This window comes from Eriocheir sinensis, unplaced genomic scaffold (assembly GCF_024679095.1).
Source record: "Eriocheir sinensis breed Jianghai 21 unplaced genomic scaffold, ASM2467909v1 Scaffold739, whole genome shotgun sequence".
Lineage (NCBI taxonomy): Eukaryota > Metazoa > Arthropoda > Malacostraca > Decapoda > Varunidae > Eriocheir > Eriocheir sinensis.
This window is the reverse complement of record NW_026112097.1, coordinates 1,868-22,859: the sequence shown is the minus strand read 5'-3', so window position 1 is coordinate 22,859 and position 20,992 is coordinate 1,868. Positions and strand designations below refer to the sequence as shown.

The 20,992-nt window shown below is 44.2% G+C and overlaps 2 protein-coding genes and 1 pseudogene across 2 annotated transcripts in view; 1 reads left to right on the top strand and 2 right to left on the bottom strand.

The window, feature by feature from the left end:
* LOC126994179 (intraflagellar transport protein 140 homolog) overlaps positions 1 to 3,373 on the bottom strand; it is a 39,555-nt gene extending 36,182 nt beyond the window's left edge. Inside the window, exons 1-3 of the mRNA XM_050853427.1 lie at positions 3,238 to 3,373; positions 1,900 to 2,053; positions 51 to 278 (exon numbers count right to left, since the gene is read on the bottom strand). Coding sequence (XP_050709384.1) covers positions 51 to 278; positions 1,900 to 2,046 — 375 coding nt within the window. The 5' untranslated portion in view covers positions 2,047 to 2,053; positions 3,238 to 3,373. The remainder of the gene's footprint in view (positions 1 to 50; positions 279 to 1,899; positions 2,054 to 3,237) is intronic.
* Positions 3,374 to 4,168: 795 nt separating this feature from the next.
* Positions 4,169 to 11,539, top strand: LOC126994177 (polyglutamylase complex subunit TTLL1-like). The gene is made up of 9 exons (XM_050853425.1): positions 4,169 to 4,785; positions 5,548 to 5,613; positions 6,206 to 6,330; positions 6,817 to 6,951; positions 7,389 to 7,542; positions 9,129 to 9,279; positions 9,794 to 10,024; positions 10,637 to 10,746; positions 11,091 to 11,539. Exons 1-9 carry the CDS (start codon positions 4,646 to 4,648, stop codon positions 11,233 to 11,235), a joined length of 1,257 nt encoding a protein of 418 aa, XP_050709382.1. The 5' UTR covers positions 4,169 to 4,645; the 3' UTR covers positions 11,236 to 11,539.
* A 150-nt stretch (positions 11,540 to 11,689) lies between these two features.
* LOC126994178 (glutathione peroxidase-like) lies at positions 11,690 to 17,712 on the bottom strand (annotated as a pseudogene).
* Between the last annotated feature and the right edge of the window lie 3,280 nt (positions 17,713 to 20,992).

Below are 20,992 nucleotides of genomic sequence, written 5' to 3'. Positions count from 1 at the left end.
GATTAACTGTGGCATCTAAAAACAACTTGGTTCAGGTTCGGTGTACTCACAGCATCAGCAGACACAAGTCTTGTTCCTGCAGCACTGAATTGCAGTATGGATATGGGTGCGCGGTGCAGACTCTGGATCTCACGCAGCTCATGCTCGTGGTCATTCCACAGAAACAGTTCCCCTGACTCCCAGCCCACTGCCATGACCCGCTTGCTGGGGTGCCACACCATGGAGGTCACTTGAGCCGTGGGGTGTGGTGGAATGTCAACCTCCTCGCACAACTTACCCTAGTGTTCAATTAAGACAACGTGGATTACAGACTACATCTAAGAAACATAAATGTAGACAACATCATCATCAGCCATTACTAACTACTCCACTGTAGGACAAAGGCTTTTTCCAACATCCTTCCCTCTCTGTTTAATGTTAGTGTATTTCATCCTCCTTAAAAAATGCCCTAATTTTATCTCTCCATCTGATTCACTGTCTGTCCTGACTTCTACAATTCCTGGGTTATCATTTTGTTACTTTGGTTTTCAATCTGTTTTCAATTCTATACACAATGAGACTTGCTCATTCATTGTTTTCCTTAGATGTCATTAAAATATTTTGTCTGTTCTCTATTCCCTGATGATAGATTCCTCTCTCCATGTTAATACAGACTTTTTCTCTCCATTCTTTTTTGTGCACTTCTTCGCTTTCTCTAAATCTTTTGTGAGGTGCTAAGTTTCTATAGATACTATTTATGACTGGCAGGATGCTCTTCAGGGAGAAAGGCAGGATGCTATTAAAGATAAATAATATGTATAACAAAAGTGTTTCATCTCATTCCTATTCTCTTTCAGATATATTTGTCATGGGGTGGATTTGCACTAATTTCGTCCTACATAAGTGACTTCCTCTACTCTCTCAAATATTTTCCTCCCAATCGTTATATGGTGTCCTGCCAACTGATTATTAAATTAATTTACTTTTCTTCATTTTGATCTTCAGGCCTACTTTCAGACTCTCTGTAAAGTTCCTCAATTATTCTTTTCAAGTTTTCTTCAGCACTGCTTAGTAAAAGTGTCATTTGCAAAACTAAGGTTATTAAGGTATTCCCCATTTATTTTAATTCCAATGTTATCCGACTAACTTCCTAAAACTTCTAAACAAACCATGAAAATTTTTGAAGATATTGTGTTCCCTTGCATAACACCTTATTTTGTTTAACTTTTATTGTGGAATTTAATGGGTGCCGTACAGTCTCTCTATCAGGGATGGAGAGAATACAAGAGCTGTATATTTGAATATGAATACTTCAAATTTCAATGAATACAAATACTATTTTGAATATACTGAAATGGTAATGATTCGAATACAAATATGAATACTTCTTGAAAGTATTCATGAATTCTTTTCATTGAAAAATACCTTCTTGACATAACTGGGTATAGCACTATTCTAAAGTCATGCAACAGTAAAATGAGTTCATGAACCAGTACTATACATGACGATTACACATCTGCCCAAAAGGCTAGAGTTGTAAGGAACAATGTCTGTTACTTCTGACAATAGTTTGAAATATTTGCCAGATTATTTACAATATACAAATATTTTTCCCTTGTATTCGGATACGAATGAGAATACACACAAATACGGTGTTTGAATGTATTCAAATACGAATACTGAATATGGAATCCATCCCTGCTTTCTATATAAATCTTCCAATGCTTTTCTGAATAGTTCATACATGCAAACATAAAAGAAAAAAAAGCATTATCTCTCTCTCTCTCTCTCTCTCTTTCTCTCTTTAAAACATCTTATTGATATACTTAAGAGGGTTTCTTTAGCTTAGGTACGACATCCTTCAACCCACTGTACCATTTCCACTAACAGTAACTTTGAGGAAAACAATGTCGCACTCACCTCTCCTGTGTACACATTGACTGTTCCTCCCTTCTCTTCACTGTAAGCAGCCACGGCAAGACAAGCAGCCTGGGCGTGCCATGCTATCTGGGTGTTGATGGCACTCGTGTGTGGACTGTCCACTATGCAGTCAAAATAAAGAGACATCTTGGACCTGAGGGAAAAGACACACACCTGTAGTACTAATGCAGAAATGATCTTGATACTGTAGGGTAAATAATTTTCCTTTGAAAAAACGTGCAGAAACACCTTTACAACATATACTGGTAGAATAATTCTACAATAGGGACAGAAGTTGTACCAACGATCCAACCTAACCTAACCTAGCTTTCAAACAAATACCCAAAGATCGACTTGTAGTATTAGGTTACTGATGCAATATATGCCTTTATTTTGATATTCTAATATAAAACTGTCACAGTGTGGTGCCATGAGGCCATTACAGCAGGACTATAAGAAAGGTAGATTCTGCCGGCAATTTGACTGCTGATCACCTGTGGCAATAATGCGATGGTGCAGCAAGAAACGCATCACATGTAATTACCATAAACAATTAAATTCAATAATTTTATCTACCAAGTAACCTGATCTGATCGAACAACCTAACCTAACCAGTGGCCTGCTGCCATATTGCAATAATAAGAAATGAATTACAAAACGTCCCCAACAGATGTGATGGCAAAGCTCTGAGGCAGCGTGTTGTACGAGCACAATGTACTTCATATAGCGCTTGGGTGTCCCCTGCAGTGAGGCGGCTGACTTCTGGCACACCATTACTCCCTGGCCCGTGTGGAGGTGGCGACAGAGGAAGGTGTCATTATCCTCTGAATTTACCTTGCCTTACAATATATGAGGGCACGAGAGCAGGCTGTCTAATGTGCCAAGCTCCCGTGTGAGTTGGGTGTACTTCTAGACAAATCCTGGGTGAGTCGGGTGTACTTCTAGACAAATCCTGAGTGAGTCGGGTGTACTTCTAGACAAATCCTGGGTGAGTCGGGTGTACTTCTAGACAAATCCTGGGTGAGTCGGGTGTACTTCTAGACAAATCCTGGGTGAGTCGGGTGTACTTCTAGACAAATCCTGGGTGAGTCGGGTGTACTTCTAGACAAATCCTGGGTGAGTCGGGTGTACTTCTAGACAAATCCTGGGTGAGTCGGGTGTACTTCTAGACAAATCCTGGGTGAGTCGGGTGTACTTCTAGACAAATCCTGAGTGAGTCGGGTGTACTTCTAGATAAATCCCGCGCCTTCACGCCTCTGAAAAAAACTCAACGGGAAAAAGTATCATTATTGCCCGGCAGTGAGGTGAGTGCCTCTGAAACACACCACGGCCACTTACGGTTATTAAGGCGAGGCTTACACGGGGCAGAAGGATTATAATGGACGGAAAATTAATGTTACAGCCTCGCCGCCCCGACTTGAGGGATTGGCGGGGCTGGAATGCGGGTGCTGCGTGCTTGTCAGACCTATTTTATCCCTTTATTACGTGTTACAAAGGGCAAATATATATATCCTTTATCATTTGGGGCTTGTTCAATGTGTTTCTTCAGATTTATTGAGTACTGGAGTGCCTGTCGTGCTTGTCAAACCCATTTTATCCCTTTATTACGTGTTACAAAGGGCAAATATATATATAGCCTTTATTATTTAGGGCTTATTCAATGTGTTTCTTCAGGTTTATTGAGTCCTGCTGGAGTGCCTGTCAAAAGTTAATACCGCTTAATTGTAGCTTATTTGCCTGCTGTTGGGCACCTCGATCTTTTTCCTCCTTTAATTTCTTCTGCTATATACCATTTTTCCTTTTTCTTGATGGTTCTGTCTTCTTTTTCTTCTTCTTCATTTTCTTTTTCTATGTCTTCCCTCTTGTTCATCTTCTTCATTTTATTAAACGTCAAATCTCTCAGAAGTTAACATTTCTAGCACACAATAGCTCGCATTACATTACATCTCATTATTACGAGTCAGAGATAACAAATATTTATACATTTCTCATATATTTTGGGTCAATTCAATGTATTTCCTCAGGTTTATTGAAATTTATCATGAAACGTCAAATTTGTTAGGCCTAAGGTGGTTGCCATGACGACGGTGTAAACAAACAAAGACCTCGTGGGCCGGAGGGAGTGACTTCAGGGATATCTTTTTTCCTTGATAATGTCGGTTTTAGGAGCACGATTAACCTCTAACTTGGGAAACTGACGGGAGCGGACATATAACACTTTAAACTATATCTTTTTCCTTGATAATGTCGGTTTTAGGAGCAGAACTATATCTTTTTCCTTGATAATGTCGGTTTTAGGAGCAGGATTTACCTCTAACTTGAGAAACTGACGGGAACAGATACGGATAGACTAGTTACAGTTTATCTTTTTTCTCCATAATGTCGGTTTTGGAAGCAGAATTAACCCTCCACTTGGGAAGCTAACGAGAAAGTACACAGAAGATTCGCTACCGTTTACTTTTTACTCCATAATGTCGGTTTTGGAAGCAGAATTAACCCTCCATTTGGAAAGCTAACGAGAACGGACACAGAAGATTCGCTACCGTTTACTTTTTACTCCATAATGTCGGTTTTAAGAGCAGGATTTACCTCTAACTTGAGAGACTGACGGGAACGGATACAGAAAACTCGCTACGGCTTATCCTTCTCCTCAATAATGTCGGTTTTGGTAGCAGAATTAACCTTCAACTTCGGACACTGACGGGAACGGACACAGAGGAAGGAAGCTGTATAGTGATGGCTTTGAATGGATAATAACAAAATACCCAACAAGATGACTGCCCGAATCGCATACTGCACGGACATGGAGAAGTCGGTCCTCTCGAATAACTTTGAGAAGAGAGGTTGGATTCAAGTCGGGCCCGATGACGAGTGGAACTTCTACTGGTAACTATGAATGAGTAAACTGTGATAGGCAAATTAGGTCAGTTCAACAGCTCAATATAATTATGGTTGAGTTTTAAAGTCATGTTCTTCTTAAATTTCTACTGGTAACTATGAATGAGAAAACCGGTGATAGGCAAATTAGGTCAGTTCCACGGTCCAATACAATGTCCTAGTAAGCTCCCAATTCAAACTATCATTATGGTCAGGATTTTTTAAGGTCATGTTCTCCTTATGTTCTCATGTTTCAGCTTGGCACCCGACGCTAAAGATACTTCCTTTGTGGTTTCCCTAAATTTCTTAGTTTCTATATCAACACTAAATACTATACAAATAATTTTCGTCGACTTTAGTATTGGATTTTGAAGCTTATAAATCTACTGTGCCCAACTGTGGAAGTGGCCCTAATACATAAATGATAATGTGAGCAGGTTGCAATTAAACAAGTCAGTATTATATTTTCCTGGACACAGTTGGGTAAGATTATGTAGTGTCATTGCCTTTGAGTGCATGACTTGTGCTATTACTACTAGTAACTGTGAATACCTATGAATAAGCAACCAATATTTGACTAATACTGAATGTGAATAGATTGCAAACAAGTCGATGTATTCTTCCGGCAATGACCGAGTAAGATTATGTAATAGCTAAGGGAAAAGGAGGAGGAGAATCAGCCACAATAACATTATCGCAACAGCAGGTGTATACGATTGCAATGTACAGGCGGTAAAGAGTAAATGGCTGAACGGTTTATGTTTTTTTCAGGGCTGGCGCTCAGACTTGCCGCTCCCTCTTCAGCGTGGACAGTGGCTACCGCATGAACGACAACCAGTAAGTATCAGTCTGGTGAGAGGGTGTAACTGTCTCTTTCCTTGTGTTTGCATTCCCAAATTGGAACCGTCATCCCTTTTTTGTCACTCATAAGAGGGCATGAGTTAGTCGGGTTTTACTTATGTCGAGTTTTTGTTTTGTTTTTTTGTTTTTTGTATTGTTAGGTACGTCCGTGATGACTCTGCGAATTTCTCTCTCTCTCTCTCTCTCTCTCTCTCTCTCTCTCTCTCTCTCTCTCTCTCTCTCTCTCTCTCTCTCTCTCTCTCACTCTCTCTCTCTCTCTCTCTCTCTCTCTCTCTCTCTCTCTCTCTCTCTCTCTCTCTCTCTCTCTCTCTCTCTCTCTCTCTCTCTCTCTCTCTCTCTCTCTCTCTCTCTCTCTCTCTCTCTCTCTCTCTCTCTCTCTCTCTCTCTCTCTCTCTCTCTCTCTCTCTCTCTCTCTCTCTCTCTCTCTCTCTCTCTCTCTCTCTCTCTCTCTCTCTCTAACACACACACACACACACACACACACCAGCATACACACAACATAACCCAATACATTTATACACTCTGTCAGTCTCCAAACTCAATCCATCCCTTTCCTCACCTCTCCCAGAATGATCAACCACTTCCCGACACACTACGAGCTAACGAGGAAGGACTTGCTGGTGAAGAACATTAAACGTTACAGAAGGGAGCTGGAGCGAGAGGGGTCACCGCTGGCCGCTCGAGATGCCACAGGTAAACTTCTGCAGGTGTACCCTAGTTAAGGTCTATCGAATCACCGACAAATCAATACGTCTTGCCACCTGTTACATTGCTATCGTATATGCCTGTTGATGATATTGAGGCTGATATCTTCTTCCTCCTCCTCCTCCTTTTTCTCTTCCATCTTTTCATCTTCCTCATCTTCCTCCTCTTCCTCCTTCTTTTTCTCCTCCTCCTTTACTTCTTCTTCTTCTTCCTCCTCCACCTCCTCCTCCTTCTCCATTTTTTCTTTTCCTCTTCCTCCTTCGTTTTCTCCTCTTCCTCTACTTCTTCTTCTTCTTCCTCCTCCACCACCTCCTCCTCCGCCTCCCTCTCCTCCTTCTCCTCGTCCTCCTCCTCACTCTTCTTCTTCCTCCTCCTCCTCGTCCTCCTCTTCTTCCTCGTCCTCCTCCTCGTTCGCCCCCTCCTCCTCCTCCTACTACTACTACTACTACTACTACCACTAATATTACTTTACAGGGAGATACATTCACCTGGATTTTCTTCCCACGACCTTCATGCTGCCCGCCGATTACAACCTTTTCGTGGAGGAGTTTAGAAGAAATCCCAACACCACGTGGATCCTCAAGCCTGCAGGACGTTCTCAGGGAGTGGGTGAGTACTGACACAAGCAGAAGCTAAATCTAAAGCGGAAGTATCCAAAATGGTGTTCAGTCTTACTTTAAGAAATGTTTAGTCAACCCAAAGGAATCTATGAAGTGCCCTGGATTTCTTGGTTAATAGCGTTTAATCCTACTTTAAGAATCCAACACTACTCTAACACCCAAAGGAAGCTATAGAGTAGGTACCCAAGACTTCTTAGCTAATCTCTAGTCATGCTTTTAGAAATGTTCAGTTCCACCCGAAATTGACCTCTCTTCTAGCCTCTCCTTTCTTTTTTCTTTTGTCGGAGCAGCGTATTTTTTTTTCTTACTGTTTTTGATTTTTGCCTTTGAGATGCCTCCGTAGCTGCAAGAGAAAGAGTCAAGGCCTAAAGGAGTCTACAGAGTACCCTGCATTTCTTCATTAATCCCTGTCTCCCCACGTTGCAGGAATCTTTCTGGTGAACAAGTTGGCGCAGATCAAGAAGTGGTCTCGGGACACTAAGAGCTCCTTCAACCCTGCTCTCGTCAAGGACACTTACGTCATTTCCCGCTACATCGAAAACCCCCTCTTGATCGGCGGCAAGAAGTTCGATCTGAGAATGTAAGGTTTATCGTGTATATTCCTTTCTTTTCGTTATGAGTTTGTCTTCCTCGCTTCCTTTCCTCTCTTTGTCTTTTTTTTTCTTTTCTGGATGGTTGGATAAATGAATGTTCTTTGTGGAGTGATCGTTGTCGTCATTACATTCCTCTTCTTTTTTGTTCATGTTTTTTCTTTCTTTCTTTTTTTCTTCTTTACCGTGACTTCTTTTCCTACTGTATATTTTTTTCTTCTTTTTCTTTTTTCTTCTTTACTTTTTCATTCTTCTTCCTCTTCTTCTTGTTCTTTTTCTTTTTCTTCTTCTTTTTCTTCTTCTTCTTGTTCTACTTCTTCTTCATCTTCTATATCTTTTTTTTCTTCTTCTTCTTCTATATCTTTTTTTTCTTCTTTTTCTTCTTCTTCTTAATTCTTCATCTTCTATATCTTCTTCTTCTTCTTCCTCTTCTATATCTTCTTCTTCTTCTTCTTCTTCTTCTTCTTCTTCTTCTATCATCATCACCATCACCATCACCACCACCATCATCATAATACCATTCTCCTCCTCCTGCTCCTCCTCTTCGTCACCTCCACCTTCAGTATTTATTTAACCCAACACCGAAACCCTGTAATCATCCCCTCCCCTGTGACGAGTAGCGAGTGTGATTTATGATTTCCACCGTGACTTCCTTCCTGTCGTGGGGTGGTGCTGTCCTTTCCCTTGTCCTCTGTGGTGCGTAGAAGGCGAGCCGCGTCGATACTGTCATTCAGAGGTCACCCATGCATGATCGAATTACAGCTGGGATGGGTTGGCTACACTGGGTCGTGGGAAGAGTACTAAGTTTTTTTTTATATGGTGTTGGTGATAGTGTTTGTTTTGTTTTGTTTTGCTTTTTTGTTTTCTTCTTTTGCTTCTTCATTTTCTGCTTCTTGTTACTCTTTTTCATCCTCAATATTGTCATTATCATTATCATTTTTTTTTCATTCTCGTTTTCTTTTTTTTATGCTTTTTCTATTTCCTATTCTTTTTCTTTCTCCTTTTCTTGTTCTTGTTCTTCTTGTTCTTGTTCTTCTTCCATTTGATTTCAGCGTTATACTGAGACATTAAAGAAACAAAAAAGTAGACCTAGTGTATGTATATAAGATTTGGGATAAGACCTTGAGGGTTGATTGGAGCTGCTTGAACTGTGGTAGAGCAGGAGGGTAAAAGGTCCATATTCACAGACATTTCGGGACTTACACACCCACATTGGATAAGGCTTTCATAGAGGTTGGGTTATTTCCATGAGTATATATAGTTGGGTGGTTTTATGAGCCTAATGATAGCTTGACAAGGCCTCTGCACCATGAATGTAAAAAAACACTCATGAGAGCCGGTCTAACCTGCTTTGTGGCCTCTGGAAATAACTGCTGTGAACGTCTGAGCGTTTTCTTAGGTTCATGGTACAGAAAAGGGGTCAAACTACCGCCAGGGCCATAAAACAACCCCCCCTGGAAATGCTCAAAAGTGGAAGGCCTTGTCAAATACGTGTGGCGAAATGTTAAGAATATGACCCTGAGAACACGGACCCTTGAGTCATATATGTGTGGTGTCATGTCGCGTTGTGGTTCAGGTACGTGCTGGTGACATCCTACAGGCCCCTGAAGGCGTTTATGTACAAGCAAGGGTTCTGCCGGTTCTGCACGGTTCGCTACGACACCTCGGGGCAGGAACTCGACAACATGTTCGTCCACCTCACCAACGTCTCCATCCAGAAGCACGGAGTAAGTGTTCGTCACCTCCTTTCTCCTATTATTTTCTTTCGTTTCCTCTTCATTCCTCCTCTCGCGTTGTTACTCTTTGGAAGTGGCTGATGTAAAAAGCGGAGGCGTCTAAAATAACAACCTAAGTCTTTTTTTTTCCCTGCAGGAGGTTTTAGTAGGAGTTTTGAGCCCTTACAGGGGTAGTTGTATGACCCTGATGGTAGTTAAACCCGTCTTCTGTACCATAAACCTAAAAAACAAACAACAGAATCCGACTGATCTTTTTGGCCTTTGGATATAGTTTATGAGGGACGGGGAAGAGTCTGAGAATACCTGAGTCACTTTCTCCTGCAGATGACTTTCGTAGGAGTTTTGGAGAGTAGTTTAATGATCCTGGTGGTAGCTCGACCCTTCTTCTGTATCATGAACCTAAACAAACTCATTAAAACTCGTCTGATTTCCTTACTGGCCTTTGAAAATAGTTGATGTGAGAGGCGGAAGCGTCTGAATATACCTGAGTCTCTTTCCCCTGCAGGAGGAGTACAACAGCGTGCACGGCGGTAAGTGGCCAGTGAGGACCCTCCGGCTGTATCTTGAGGGCACGCGGGGCAAGGCGCGCACGGACAAGCTCTTCGCGGACGTGACGTGGCTGGTGGTCCACTCCCTGCGCGCCGTGGCACCCATCATGGCCTCCGACAGACATTGCTTCGAGTGCTACGGTTACGACATCATCATCGACGACCAACTCAAGCCGTGGATGATTGAGGTGCTGTAGTGGTGCTGTGGTGGTGGTGTGGTGGTGGGGCTGGTGGTGTGGTGGTGGGGCTGGTGGTAGTGGTGTGTGGGGTGGTGTGGTAAGGTTGTGTTGTGGTTGCGGTGTTGTGGTAGTCTTGTGGTGATTTTGTGGTTCTGTGTTGGTAGTAGTGTGGTGGTGGTGTGGTGGTAGTGGGTTGTGGGGTGGTGTGGTATGGTTGTGGTGTGGTTGAGGTGTTGTGGTAGTCTTGTGGTGGTGTTGTGGTGCTGTGGTGGCAGGAGTGTGGTGGTGGTGTGGTGTTTCAAGGATGCTGTGGTGGCGTGCTCCTGTTTCACACGCACTTTTGTGGTTTATAAGTCATGTGCATAATTCAAGCTGAGGTTTGGTCTCGCACACATATACACACCCTTTGCCTAACGCTTTTTCCTCGTCTTCATAGGATCTTTACAAAATGTGACTTCCTCTAATGACCATGTTCACAACGAGTTTTAGAAGGATGAGATTCCTATTTAGTGGTAGCGGTTTTTCCTCGGGTATGCCTCAGTTTTCCTTCCACTAACTGTCTTATTTTCTCCGTTACCTTCTGGATGCTTTCTTTGCCCTCCTGACGGTGATGTTTTGCAGGTGAACGCCTCGCCCTCCATGACGTCCACCACCGCGAACGACCGCATCATGAAGTACAAGCTGGTGGACGACATCATCAGCATCGTTCTTCCTCCAGATGGCGTCCCAAAGTTCGTGTCTCGGCATTTTTATTACATAGTTGTACATCGCTGCATCATCGCTTCATGTATGGTAGTTGAGCTTTTACTAAAATATGTCTTTCACTTTTTAGACGAGGAACCATACTTATGTAAGCATCCCCTCCCCTGTGACGAGTGGCGTGTGTGTATTATGATTTCCACCGTGACTTCCTTCCTGTCGTGGGGTGGTCTGTCCTTTCATTTGTCCTCTGTGATGCGTAGGAGGCGTCAGAATTTGCCTTTTGAGAAGCAAGCAACATTTTCTCTTATTAAACTATCTTCCGTGCTAAGAAGTAAGAGCTATGTAGTAATTGTCTTGTCCTCCCGTCCGGCAGCGTGCACTGGAACAAGATTCCTGCCAACGACAAGAGCGGGGACTTCGAACTCCTGCTGGACGAGGAACTGTACCAGAACAGCGACCACTCTGCTACCCACCGCGGCAAGAACTCTGACAGGCACTCCGCCCCTCGATGGAAATAACCCACAACCAAGAAGTGTGTGAGGTCCACCTCCACACTTCCTCCTCGGCACCAGACTGATAGCTCATCGGGGGCACAAGGAGCGGGAGCCAAGGCCGTGGAGAAGACACCAGCCTCTCCCAAGCCCAGCAGCAAAGCGGTTCAGTCCCAGATGGAAATGGCTTATGGGGAGACCACAAGGTGAACCGTTGTCCCCATCTCTTAGACTTCAATATATTCAGACCCTGACAACCACCCAAACACTTGTCCTGAACTGTCTCAAACTCTTGTACTGTTATGGTCCATTGCGTTGCCTAAAGGTGTGCACTGATTCTGCGGTCAAATGGAGTACACAGCAAACGGGTGCTCTTGAATCCATACATGTTAAAAAACTGAAATACCCCGAAGAGCTGCACCATGACTAAAGTAACGTTAGCAGTGACGGTCGCGGTAGTGAGAAAATATAAACCAAAACCCATTCTCTGAGCACTTTAATGAGTGAAGATAGTCAGAGCAACGGTCGCAGGAGGCTGAGTCCTGACGTTGTTCCCGGCCTGAGTAGGGGAAGCCTGTGTCCAGCTGAATGAGCAAAGGCCAGACCAGGCCGCCCCGCCCTTCCAGCGCCGCCCACCGCAGGGTTTCCGGCGACGCCTTCATCGCGTCAGGCCAGGCCACCGTCAGGATGCGGCCTCTCATCTGTGGTCACTCATACACTCTTCAAACAAACGCTCTCATGATTTTAGTATTTCTACCTCTCAAGACAAAGAAGTGACCCTGAGTATGTGCGGTAGGAGAGGCAGAACACTCGAGCGCCTCCACTACGCCGGCTGCTGCAGGAGGAACGTGATGTCCTTCCTGATGTCCTTGGGCTCGGTGCTCGGGTCGTAGCGCATGAATGGCTTGCCGCTCTTGGTAATGAGGAACTTTTCCCAATTCCAACGGATGTCCTGGGTCCTCATGGGGCTGTAGAAGAGGTAGGACGGGTCCGTGAAGGTCTGGCGCGTGGCCGGACAGTACGCCTGGGGAGCAGACAGACCCGTCACTATTCATTACCCTGTCCTGTCACCTGTCTGGTTATGATATCCTTCCCGCTACACTGAATCATCTGTTTGAAGTACGAAGGTGAAGACTCCCTCATTTTATCTATAACTGGACGGGCAGGTTACAGCATACTTGCTAACCTCAAGGTTATTTGAATTCAGCCAAGCTTTATATAATGTCGATGTAATGATTTTTTCCCAAACTTTCAACTCAGTAGAAAAGAACTACTCTTAGGCTAGTGTCACACATTCACGATCTTGACTCCCGATGCCTCCCGACGTCAGGCCACACCCCGACGGTTTTGGAAATTTCAAAACAATCGGCGCCCTCCCCGACATCTGTCACCCGTTGGCAATAAGCCACGATGTCCATCTCAACAACGTCTCAACAATGTCGTTTCGACTTGGTCTATTTAAGATGGTTGTAACTTAGGTCTGGTAGCGCGACATTTTTAACGTCGGGAGACAAGATCGTGAATGTGTGACACTAGCCTTACAATGCCGTACTCCAGAGGTGGGTAACGTCAGGCTGCCGGGCCATGCAAGGCTCACGGGCTGTCTGGCCCACGAATGTTATAAATATCACAATGGCCCTTGATAGAAAATAGGTTCTCCACCTCTGCTTGAGTCCCAAAATCCATTTGAAAACACTACCACTAACTAATCTTAAATAGCTGCACAGAAATCATTATTAAACTTTTATCATGCTAGAAAGAACTACATAATGCCCGTCACTACGACAAATCAATAGTCTGACGTAACAGGAGACACAAGAAACCTCTGCTCTTCATGCAGCCACAGTATGCTTGGTGCAGCTTCATATAATCTATTGATAGTAAGCAAACTCCTGGGGTGATTAAACAAACAGGAGGAGCTTTACCTCTTCTGGTCCCAAATCTACCATTACAACTAACTACATAGCGTGCACAAGGTGGGGGGCCAGGGAGGCAGCAGCACCATACCTTGAGGTAGGTGTACAGCGGGTGTTCGTTCTCCCCGTTCACCTCGATCTTCTTGAAGAGCGGGAAACTAGGTTCGAAGCCGTTCCCGGGGCGAACATACTTGATCCCGTTCATGAGTTCCTCGGCGGTGCTGGCTGGCTCTTGCTGGGGTGAAGAAACAGGCTACATGTAGATATTTTAATCTGACTGACAGGAAGGAGTTCACCTTTGACTTCTAAACAGCATTTGAATTTTTTTACCAAACCTATGTTTTCTTATCTCTTATAACCAAACATGAACAGTGGCTACAGACCCACACTGCTGAGACGCCTTTTCCTTTATCTCACCGCCTGTTACATTGACCTACGCCCACAAGCAACACACACTACTATAAAATATCAGCTTTCCACAAGATTTAATGCAGCTCGGAGCGAATGAAGACACAACGATGGATTGGGTGTTTCAATAAACCTTCCGGGCAAAGCGTCGTCCCCTACTCTTTCTTGCCGCACCAAAGGAATCTAGCTTTAAGGGAACATTGGAAGCAAATCTACATATAGCGCAAAGGCATTTTCAGTTAGATGCCAGATTTCGAATGACTGCAGTGTTACTTTTCATTCTAAGGATATCAAGAAAACAGAAGCAAGGAGAGTATCAAGACACCTCTCCACCCGAAACTGACCTCTCTTTTGACCTGTTTTTCCCTTTTGTCGGAGCAGTGTCTAGTGTTTTTCTGGGGGGGCTGTTTTTTGTATTTTTTACCCTTGAACTGTCTCCCTTTGCTGTAAATATAACAATATAGTCTAAGAACACACAGTCGTCCAACAGGATAATGACGAGTTACACGGTTCCTATCTATGATCCTGGAGACTATTTACCCCAAGACCAGAGAAAACAAAAAAATTAAAGGGATAGCTCGTGTGTGGCAAACAGAACGCAAATTAAAGCTAGTGGAATTGAGTAGCCTAGAGGTAAAGTCCTGGCAGTGGAACCGTGTGAAGGCATGCGCGAACTACTTTAAAATTGGAACCAAGGGTGGGATGACTGTTCGGTTGGTATGCTCAGACGCTTCCGCCTCTCACACCAGCTGCTTCCAAAGGCCGAAGAGGAGACCAATCGCGTTCTGATAAGTGTTTTAGTAGCTTCATGGCACAAAGGAATGATCAAACTTCTACCAGGGTCATAGAACTATCTCTGCATAGGCCCAGGACTCCTACGAAAGCCTTGTCAAAAATGTGTGGTTGGACTACGAAATGTTTAAGAATATGACCGTATACGTTTAGACTGTGGGTGTACAGGTGTTGCCGCCGCAGTGATCAATTTACGTATACACCAAGATCGGTTTTGTCAGACGCTTCCAACCCTCACACTAACTATTTTCAAAGCCCCAAAAGATCAACCGAATCCTCATGAATGTTCTTTTAGGTTCATGGTACAGAAGAAGGGTCAAACTACAACAATCGGGCCATCAAACTACCCCTGGAAATGCCCCAAACTCTTACGAAAACCTTGTCAAACATGTGTGCTTGGGCGCGGAAATGTTTAAGAATATGGCCGTATATCCTTAGACTGCGGGTATACAAGTGTTAGTTCCGCAATATCAAGGTACGTATTATATGAACAACAAACTGGAACATCTGTGAAGCATCAAGACACCTTTCGAAACTGACCCTCTCTTCTGGCTACTCTATTCTATTATCTTTCATAGGAACAGTGATTAGCGGACTTTTTTCCAGTTTTTTGTTTTGTTTTTGCCCTCAAGCTGTTTCCTTTACTATGAATAATAACTCACTGTAGGATGCCTCAGCTCACGATGTTAACACTAGAGCTCGATGGAAAGCTAATCATACTAACTACCTAACTATCGAAAGGCTCCAGGGAACAACAACTAACCGCGTGATTGACTGCTCTTTCGGCCACCTCTTCGGATTTTTTACAGGAGCAGCGAGTAGCGGAATTTTTTTATTATTTCCTTTTTTATTGTGCCCTTGTGCTGTCTCCTCTGCTGTAAACAAAAATACTCACCTTCCCGAACTGGTTGCAGGGGAAGGCCAGCACTGTCACGTTGCCGAGGGACTGGTGGAGCTCATTCAGTTGATGGTACTGGATGGTGAGGCCTCAGTAAGTGGCCACGTTGACGACCAGCACGACCTGAAACAACCACACGTCAGTCTCTCTCTCTCTCTCTCTCTCTCTCTCTCTCTCTCTCTCTCTCTCTCTCTTTAATCTTCCTTTTCTTGTTACTTTCTTTCATTGTTGGTTTGTTTCATTGATATCAAATACACTGCGCGATTTTTTTTATTGTTTCCCCTTATATATTCTCTCTCTCTCTCTCTCTCTCTCTCTCTCTCTCTCTCTCTCTCTCTCTCTCTCTCTCTCTCTCTCTCTCTCTCTCTCTCTCTCTCTCTCTCTCTCTCTCTCTCTCAACTAAACACAATGCCTAAAACACCTAGAAACACTTATTCATTCGTGTGGGGACGTTCAATTCACTCCTAATGAAACAAAGGGAAATGGGAGGACTATCTAGCTATTCTCTTTTCTTTCTTTCTATCATTCTGTTTTTCTAACAATCTATTTTCAATTCACTCCTGCTAAAATTAAGTTAAGGGAAGAAGGAAGATTATCTAGCTATTGTCCTTTCTCTCTTTCTATTCATCTATTCATCTAACAATATCTATCTTCATTTCACTTCCGCTGAAAAAGAGTAACGCTTAGGAGGAGGAGCATCTAACTATTGTCCTTTTTCTTTCTATCTTTTCTTTCTATCTGTTATCTTTCAATCCTCTTTCTATCCTTTCTATATATTCATCTAATAATCTAACTCTTGACAGCCACAAAATCACAACCTTCAAACAATCCACCTGTTCGTAGTCACCTGTTTACGATAGTCACACGAGGGGGAGGGGAGGGGGGCACACTCACCTGGCCGCGGTAGTCTGACAAAGAGACATTCTTGGTTTCGAAGATGTCTTGCTCCTCGAAGTCATAGATGGAGCCTCCGTCGGTGGGATGGTGGTAGCACGCCCTGGACGCCACCCTGTCCTGAGCCGCCACCCCGACAGCCGCCAGCGACACCAGCCCCGCCCACAGCATCCTGAAGTGGGACATAGGAAAGATGATTTTACTGATATGGTTCTTTTAATGTTAGGTCAATATTCTTAAACGTATCGAACTCACACTACGACTATTTCCCAAGGCCACAGAGAAGATTAACCGGGTTTTCATGGGTGACTTTTCCGTTTATGATCTTGAGTGATCTCTGCAAATTCTACAAGATGGGGATACATACTACATAGAAACAGCCGGGTGGGGTAGCTACGGAGACTTAAGGAGTAAAGGTTGCATTCTGGGGCGAGGTTATGTAAGACCCGTTGAGAGCAGCAGCGGCACAGAAGTCGTGTAAAGCTATATCTAGGAACACAAAACATGTCATGAAAATCCCAACAACTTCTACGAGAGGCAAAGAGGTGATCTGGGGTGCCAATACGCTTATCAATATTGGGCTTTAGATTTCGTGTGGGTCAGCGTGTTCCTTCTTCCTTGTCCTGTCATCTGTTACGTTGCACCCAAACTCCCCACCCACCCTCCTGCCGGTTCTCTCACAGGCAGCATCATAGACAGGGTTCTTCTTTTTAAACTGGTGATCTGAGGTACCGATACGTTTAACAATAGAGGTTTTAGATTTCGGGTGAGTCAGCGAGTTCCTTCTTCCTTGTCCTCCCATCTGTTACGTTGCACCCAGACTCCCCACCCACCCTCCTGCCGGTTCTCTCACAGGCAGCATCACAGACAGGGTTCTTCTTTTTAAACTGGTGATCTGAGGTACCGATACGTTTAACAATACGGGTTTTAGATTTCGGGTGAGTCAGCGAGTTCCCTCTTCCTTGTCCTCCCATCTGTTACGTTGCACCCAAACTCCCCACCCACCCTCCTGCCGGTTTTCTCACAGGCTGGGTTCTTCTCGGGTAAGGCTCCAAATAGGTTGGCATTTGAGGCGCCACTTCGCATATGAATAACTCGACGCCAGACAGTGCTCCGGAGAGAAAGTTGCAGATGCGCTGTGAAGGTGAGATGAAAAAAGATCGAAGTAGGAAAAGTCTAGACACTGCTGAATTCCATTACCTCAGGTCGTTCTACGCATTACGGGGACGCCGGTTAAGTTAATGATTTCCGTTTAAGTATCACGTTGTCAAATGAATACCTCGACTGATCGCTGCAAATTCTACAAGATGGGGACACATACTACATAGAAACAGCCGGGTGGGGTGGCAACGGAGACTTAGGAGTAAAGGTTGCAGTCTGTCGAGGTTATGCAAGACCCGTTGAGAGCAGCAGCGGCACAGAGGGCAGGGGACACGACTTACTCACCTGCAGGCCAAAGTTGCACTGCTGCGTACCCCTGAATCCCGGAGCGCGGAGGGCAGCTGTTGCTCAAACTCTATGGCATCTCAAGGCTAACTTTAATGGGTATAATAAGACCCCATCAAGCCCCGCGGTCACTCTTCCATACGTAGACACGAAATAGCAACGAGCACCCGAGGCCCATGGTAACGGATGCCCCTTGATCTGGCTACACTGTAAGCCCTCCATGTAGCAACGAGCACCAAAGACCCATGGTAATAGGTACCCCTTATTCTGGCTACACTGTGAGGCTGCCAACACCTTGAGTAAGACTGAACTGAGGATAAGATGGAAAGTGACTGAAGGCTTTTTTCTTACTCAAAATCCATAAATACCTAACACTCGTGACCTTGAGTTGGCATCATTTTAAGGTTACCAATACACTCATTATCTAATTTCTTTAAGGTAAGGGAGACAGATTCTGGGCAAAACAAACAAATAAAAGAAATCTCGCATCTTGCTGCTCCCCCAAATAATGCCGGTTTTCAAATAGGAGTAATGGATAATATTTAGTTTCAAAGGTGACTCAGCCTACATGCAATATACACTCGAGTGAAAAAACAAAGTCTCACGTCCTTTTCTCTTTCCATATTCACGACTACCTGTGACTTATGAGCTGATAATTACTGGTATTCCTCGGTTTAGCTACACTTTCAGGCTACTTACACCTGCGCACTCACACAACGATGATTCAAAACAAAAGTGACAAGAGTCGAACAACTTATCTTTATTCTCCTTACATAGCCTCTAACCCCTGTCATCCATAATAACTGGTGGCCTTCTATCTGGCTACACTGAGGCTGCCTGCACTGGTCCAAGTATACAGCTCAGTGAAATGTAGTTATAGACAGCTTTTTCTTTAGCTATTGCCAATAATACCTGATTCTTGTAATAAACGGTAGTCCAACATCACATTACGTTCTGAGATTATAGCTACAACTTTGACCCCGGCTAAAAGGAATACACACTAAGGGGAGAGGTTTAACTTTTTTTCGTTTTAGTCATAGCCACAAGCAGCTGACACCCTCAGTACCTGGTATCTCTTCATCTCGCATGTCTATAACTTCGACCCAGGGCAGACAGAATATAAACTGAGACGAAACTAGCAGCATTCAACAATTTATTTTCCTCTTTAGTCATATCCACAAACAACTAACACCCTCAGTACCTGGTATCCCTTTATCTCCCTTAACTTCAAGTCCACCCGCACCGTTGACTCAAACCTCAACACAACTTAACGGAAAAAAAGACAAACTTTCTTCCTCTAACTATAGTCTGGAACACCTGGCGACCCTAGTGATTGGTGGGCTTCTACTTGGCTTCACTTTAAGGCTTCCAACACCTTTGACTCTTGCGGAAAAAAATGAAAACAAAGAAAGGTGAAGAGACTGAAATTAGTGTTTTGTTGTTAGTGTGACGGAGATTAATAGTTCTCACCAATGCTACTCACGTCCCTTTTATGGTCTGTCAGGTAAATTTTTCCGTCTGTTTTATTTTTTTGTGTGACGACTTTACGAAATTCTAGGATTGTTCTACTACGAGGCATTGTTCTCTCTCTCTCTCTCTCTCTCTCTCTCTCTCTCTCTCTCTCTCTCTCTCTCTCTCTCTCTCTCTCTCTCTCTCTCTCTCTCTCTCTCTCTCTCTCTCTCTCTCTCTCTCTCAACACAAGCTAAACAAATAAAGATCTCATAAGTGTTACCAGCATGAAAAAAACAAATTAGAATAGATACGTTTAACATTAACCCTCCACGGTGAAGATCTTTTTATAGCTCATTGTGTCCCTTGGTATGAACTTCTTCCTAAAATATCAAGGCAAAGAGAATGTACAGAGCGTATAGAGTGGTAGGGTAGAGGCTAAGGTAGGGACACACACACACACACACACACACAACACACACACACACACACCATTAACATACCATCGGCCAGCCAGGGGTAGTATACTGTGTGTGTGTGTGTGTGTGTGTGTAGCATCTTGATGACCCACCTTGCCTTGTGCACTAAACCATGTACACAGTGGTGAGTATGGCAGGGAGGGAGGAAGAGAGGGGAAGAAGGTGGGGAAGAACGGGAGGGAGAAGACGTAAGGGGAATAATAAAGGGGAGACGGGAAGAGGAGAAAGAAGGAAGAGAAGCTGAGAGAGGCTAGGAAGAGAAGAGGGTGAGGGAAGGGGGAAGGAGTGAGGGAAGGAGAGGGGGAAGGGAGGAAGGGAAGATAAGTGCAGGCTAGGAAGGGAACAAGGGGGAGGGGGAAGGGGAGGAGGAGAAAGAGGTAAAGGAAAGAAGGGAAGAAGGAGGAAGAGGAAGAAAAATGGGAGAGAGCAGTAAGGGGAGAAAAATGAAGAGAAGCAGGGACGGGAGAAAAAGGGGAGAAGGGGAGGATGGAGAAGGGTTAAGCAGGAAGGGAAGGAGAGGAGAGAGGATGTAGGGAAGAAAGAGGAAAGGGAAATGGAGAAGCTGGGGAGGAAGGACTGGGGAGGAGAAGGGAAAGGGCAGTAAAGGAAGGAGAGGGGCTGCGAAGGGAAGAAGAAATGGGGAGAGGGGAGGAAGAGGTAAAGTAAGAAGAGATTAAAGAGGTGGGACGGGAAGAAGAACGCGGGGATGGAAGGGAACGGACGGGAGAAAGGGGCAAGGGAAGAAAAAAGAGGGTGTGAGAAGGGAAGATGGGCAGGGTTGTGTAAGAGGGAAGGGGCAAACACCCGCAGAAGACCAAAGACCCCAGGAAGAGGAGCGTGAGTCCCATACAAATAGAAAGTGTCGCTGAGGTTATCGGAGCTAAGAGGAGAAGAATGGGAAGGGGAGGAGCGGAAGGAGGTGGATTGGGGTGCACAATAGGACAACAATGGATGAAGGGGAGGATGCTGGTGGTGGGGAGAGGGTGGAAAGGGATAGGAAGGGGAGGTTAGTAGCATCCTCGCAGCATCCGCAACTACCATCACCTGTTTGGTAGATCAGATGGTAACGCTAGCTAGACACAGAACCAATTATATAGTTTCCATTGCATTTTACTCTCTCTCTCTCTCTCTCTCTCTCTCTCTCTCTCTCTCTCTCTCTCTCTCTCTCTCTCTCTCTCTCTCTCTCTCTCTCTCTCTCTCTCTCTCTCTCTCTCTCTCTCTCTCTCTCTCTCTCTCTCTCTCTCTCTCTCTCTCGAGCCTTCCTTCAACTTAACATTCACTAAAGTAGAAATACAAAGTCCTGGTGGCATTTGATTTAACATAATTTCACTCAGGTTTTAATAAGGACAAACCACCTAATCTGGGCCATAGGGTCTGTGTGGTCTGGATATCTATGTAAAGGTATGTAAACCTCTCTCCTCATTAGTCTCAAACACACGCTTAAGAAGATTATTAAAGAAAACATAATGAATTGTTTAGCATTTGTTCTCCCTAATTAGAAA

What these genes read in the sequence shown, in the direction of transcription:
- LOC126994177 (XM_050853425.1), top strand. Translation starts at nt 4,646, where the DNA reads ATGGATAATAACAAAATACCCAACAAGATGACTGCCCGAATCGCATAC. An exon ending in GGCCGCTCGAGATGCCACAG is followed by an intron (nt 6,331 to 6,816) that starts GTAAACTTCTGC and finishes ATTACTTTACAG; the next exon opens with GGAGATACATTCACCTGGAT. An exon ending in TCAAGCCGTGGATGATTGAG is followed by an intron (nt 10,025 to 10,636) that starts GTGCTGTAGTGG and finishes GATGTTTTGCAG; the next exon opens with GTGAACGCCTCGCCCTCCAT.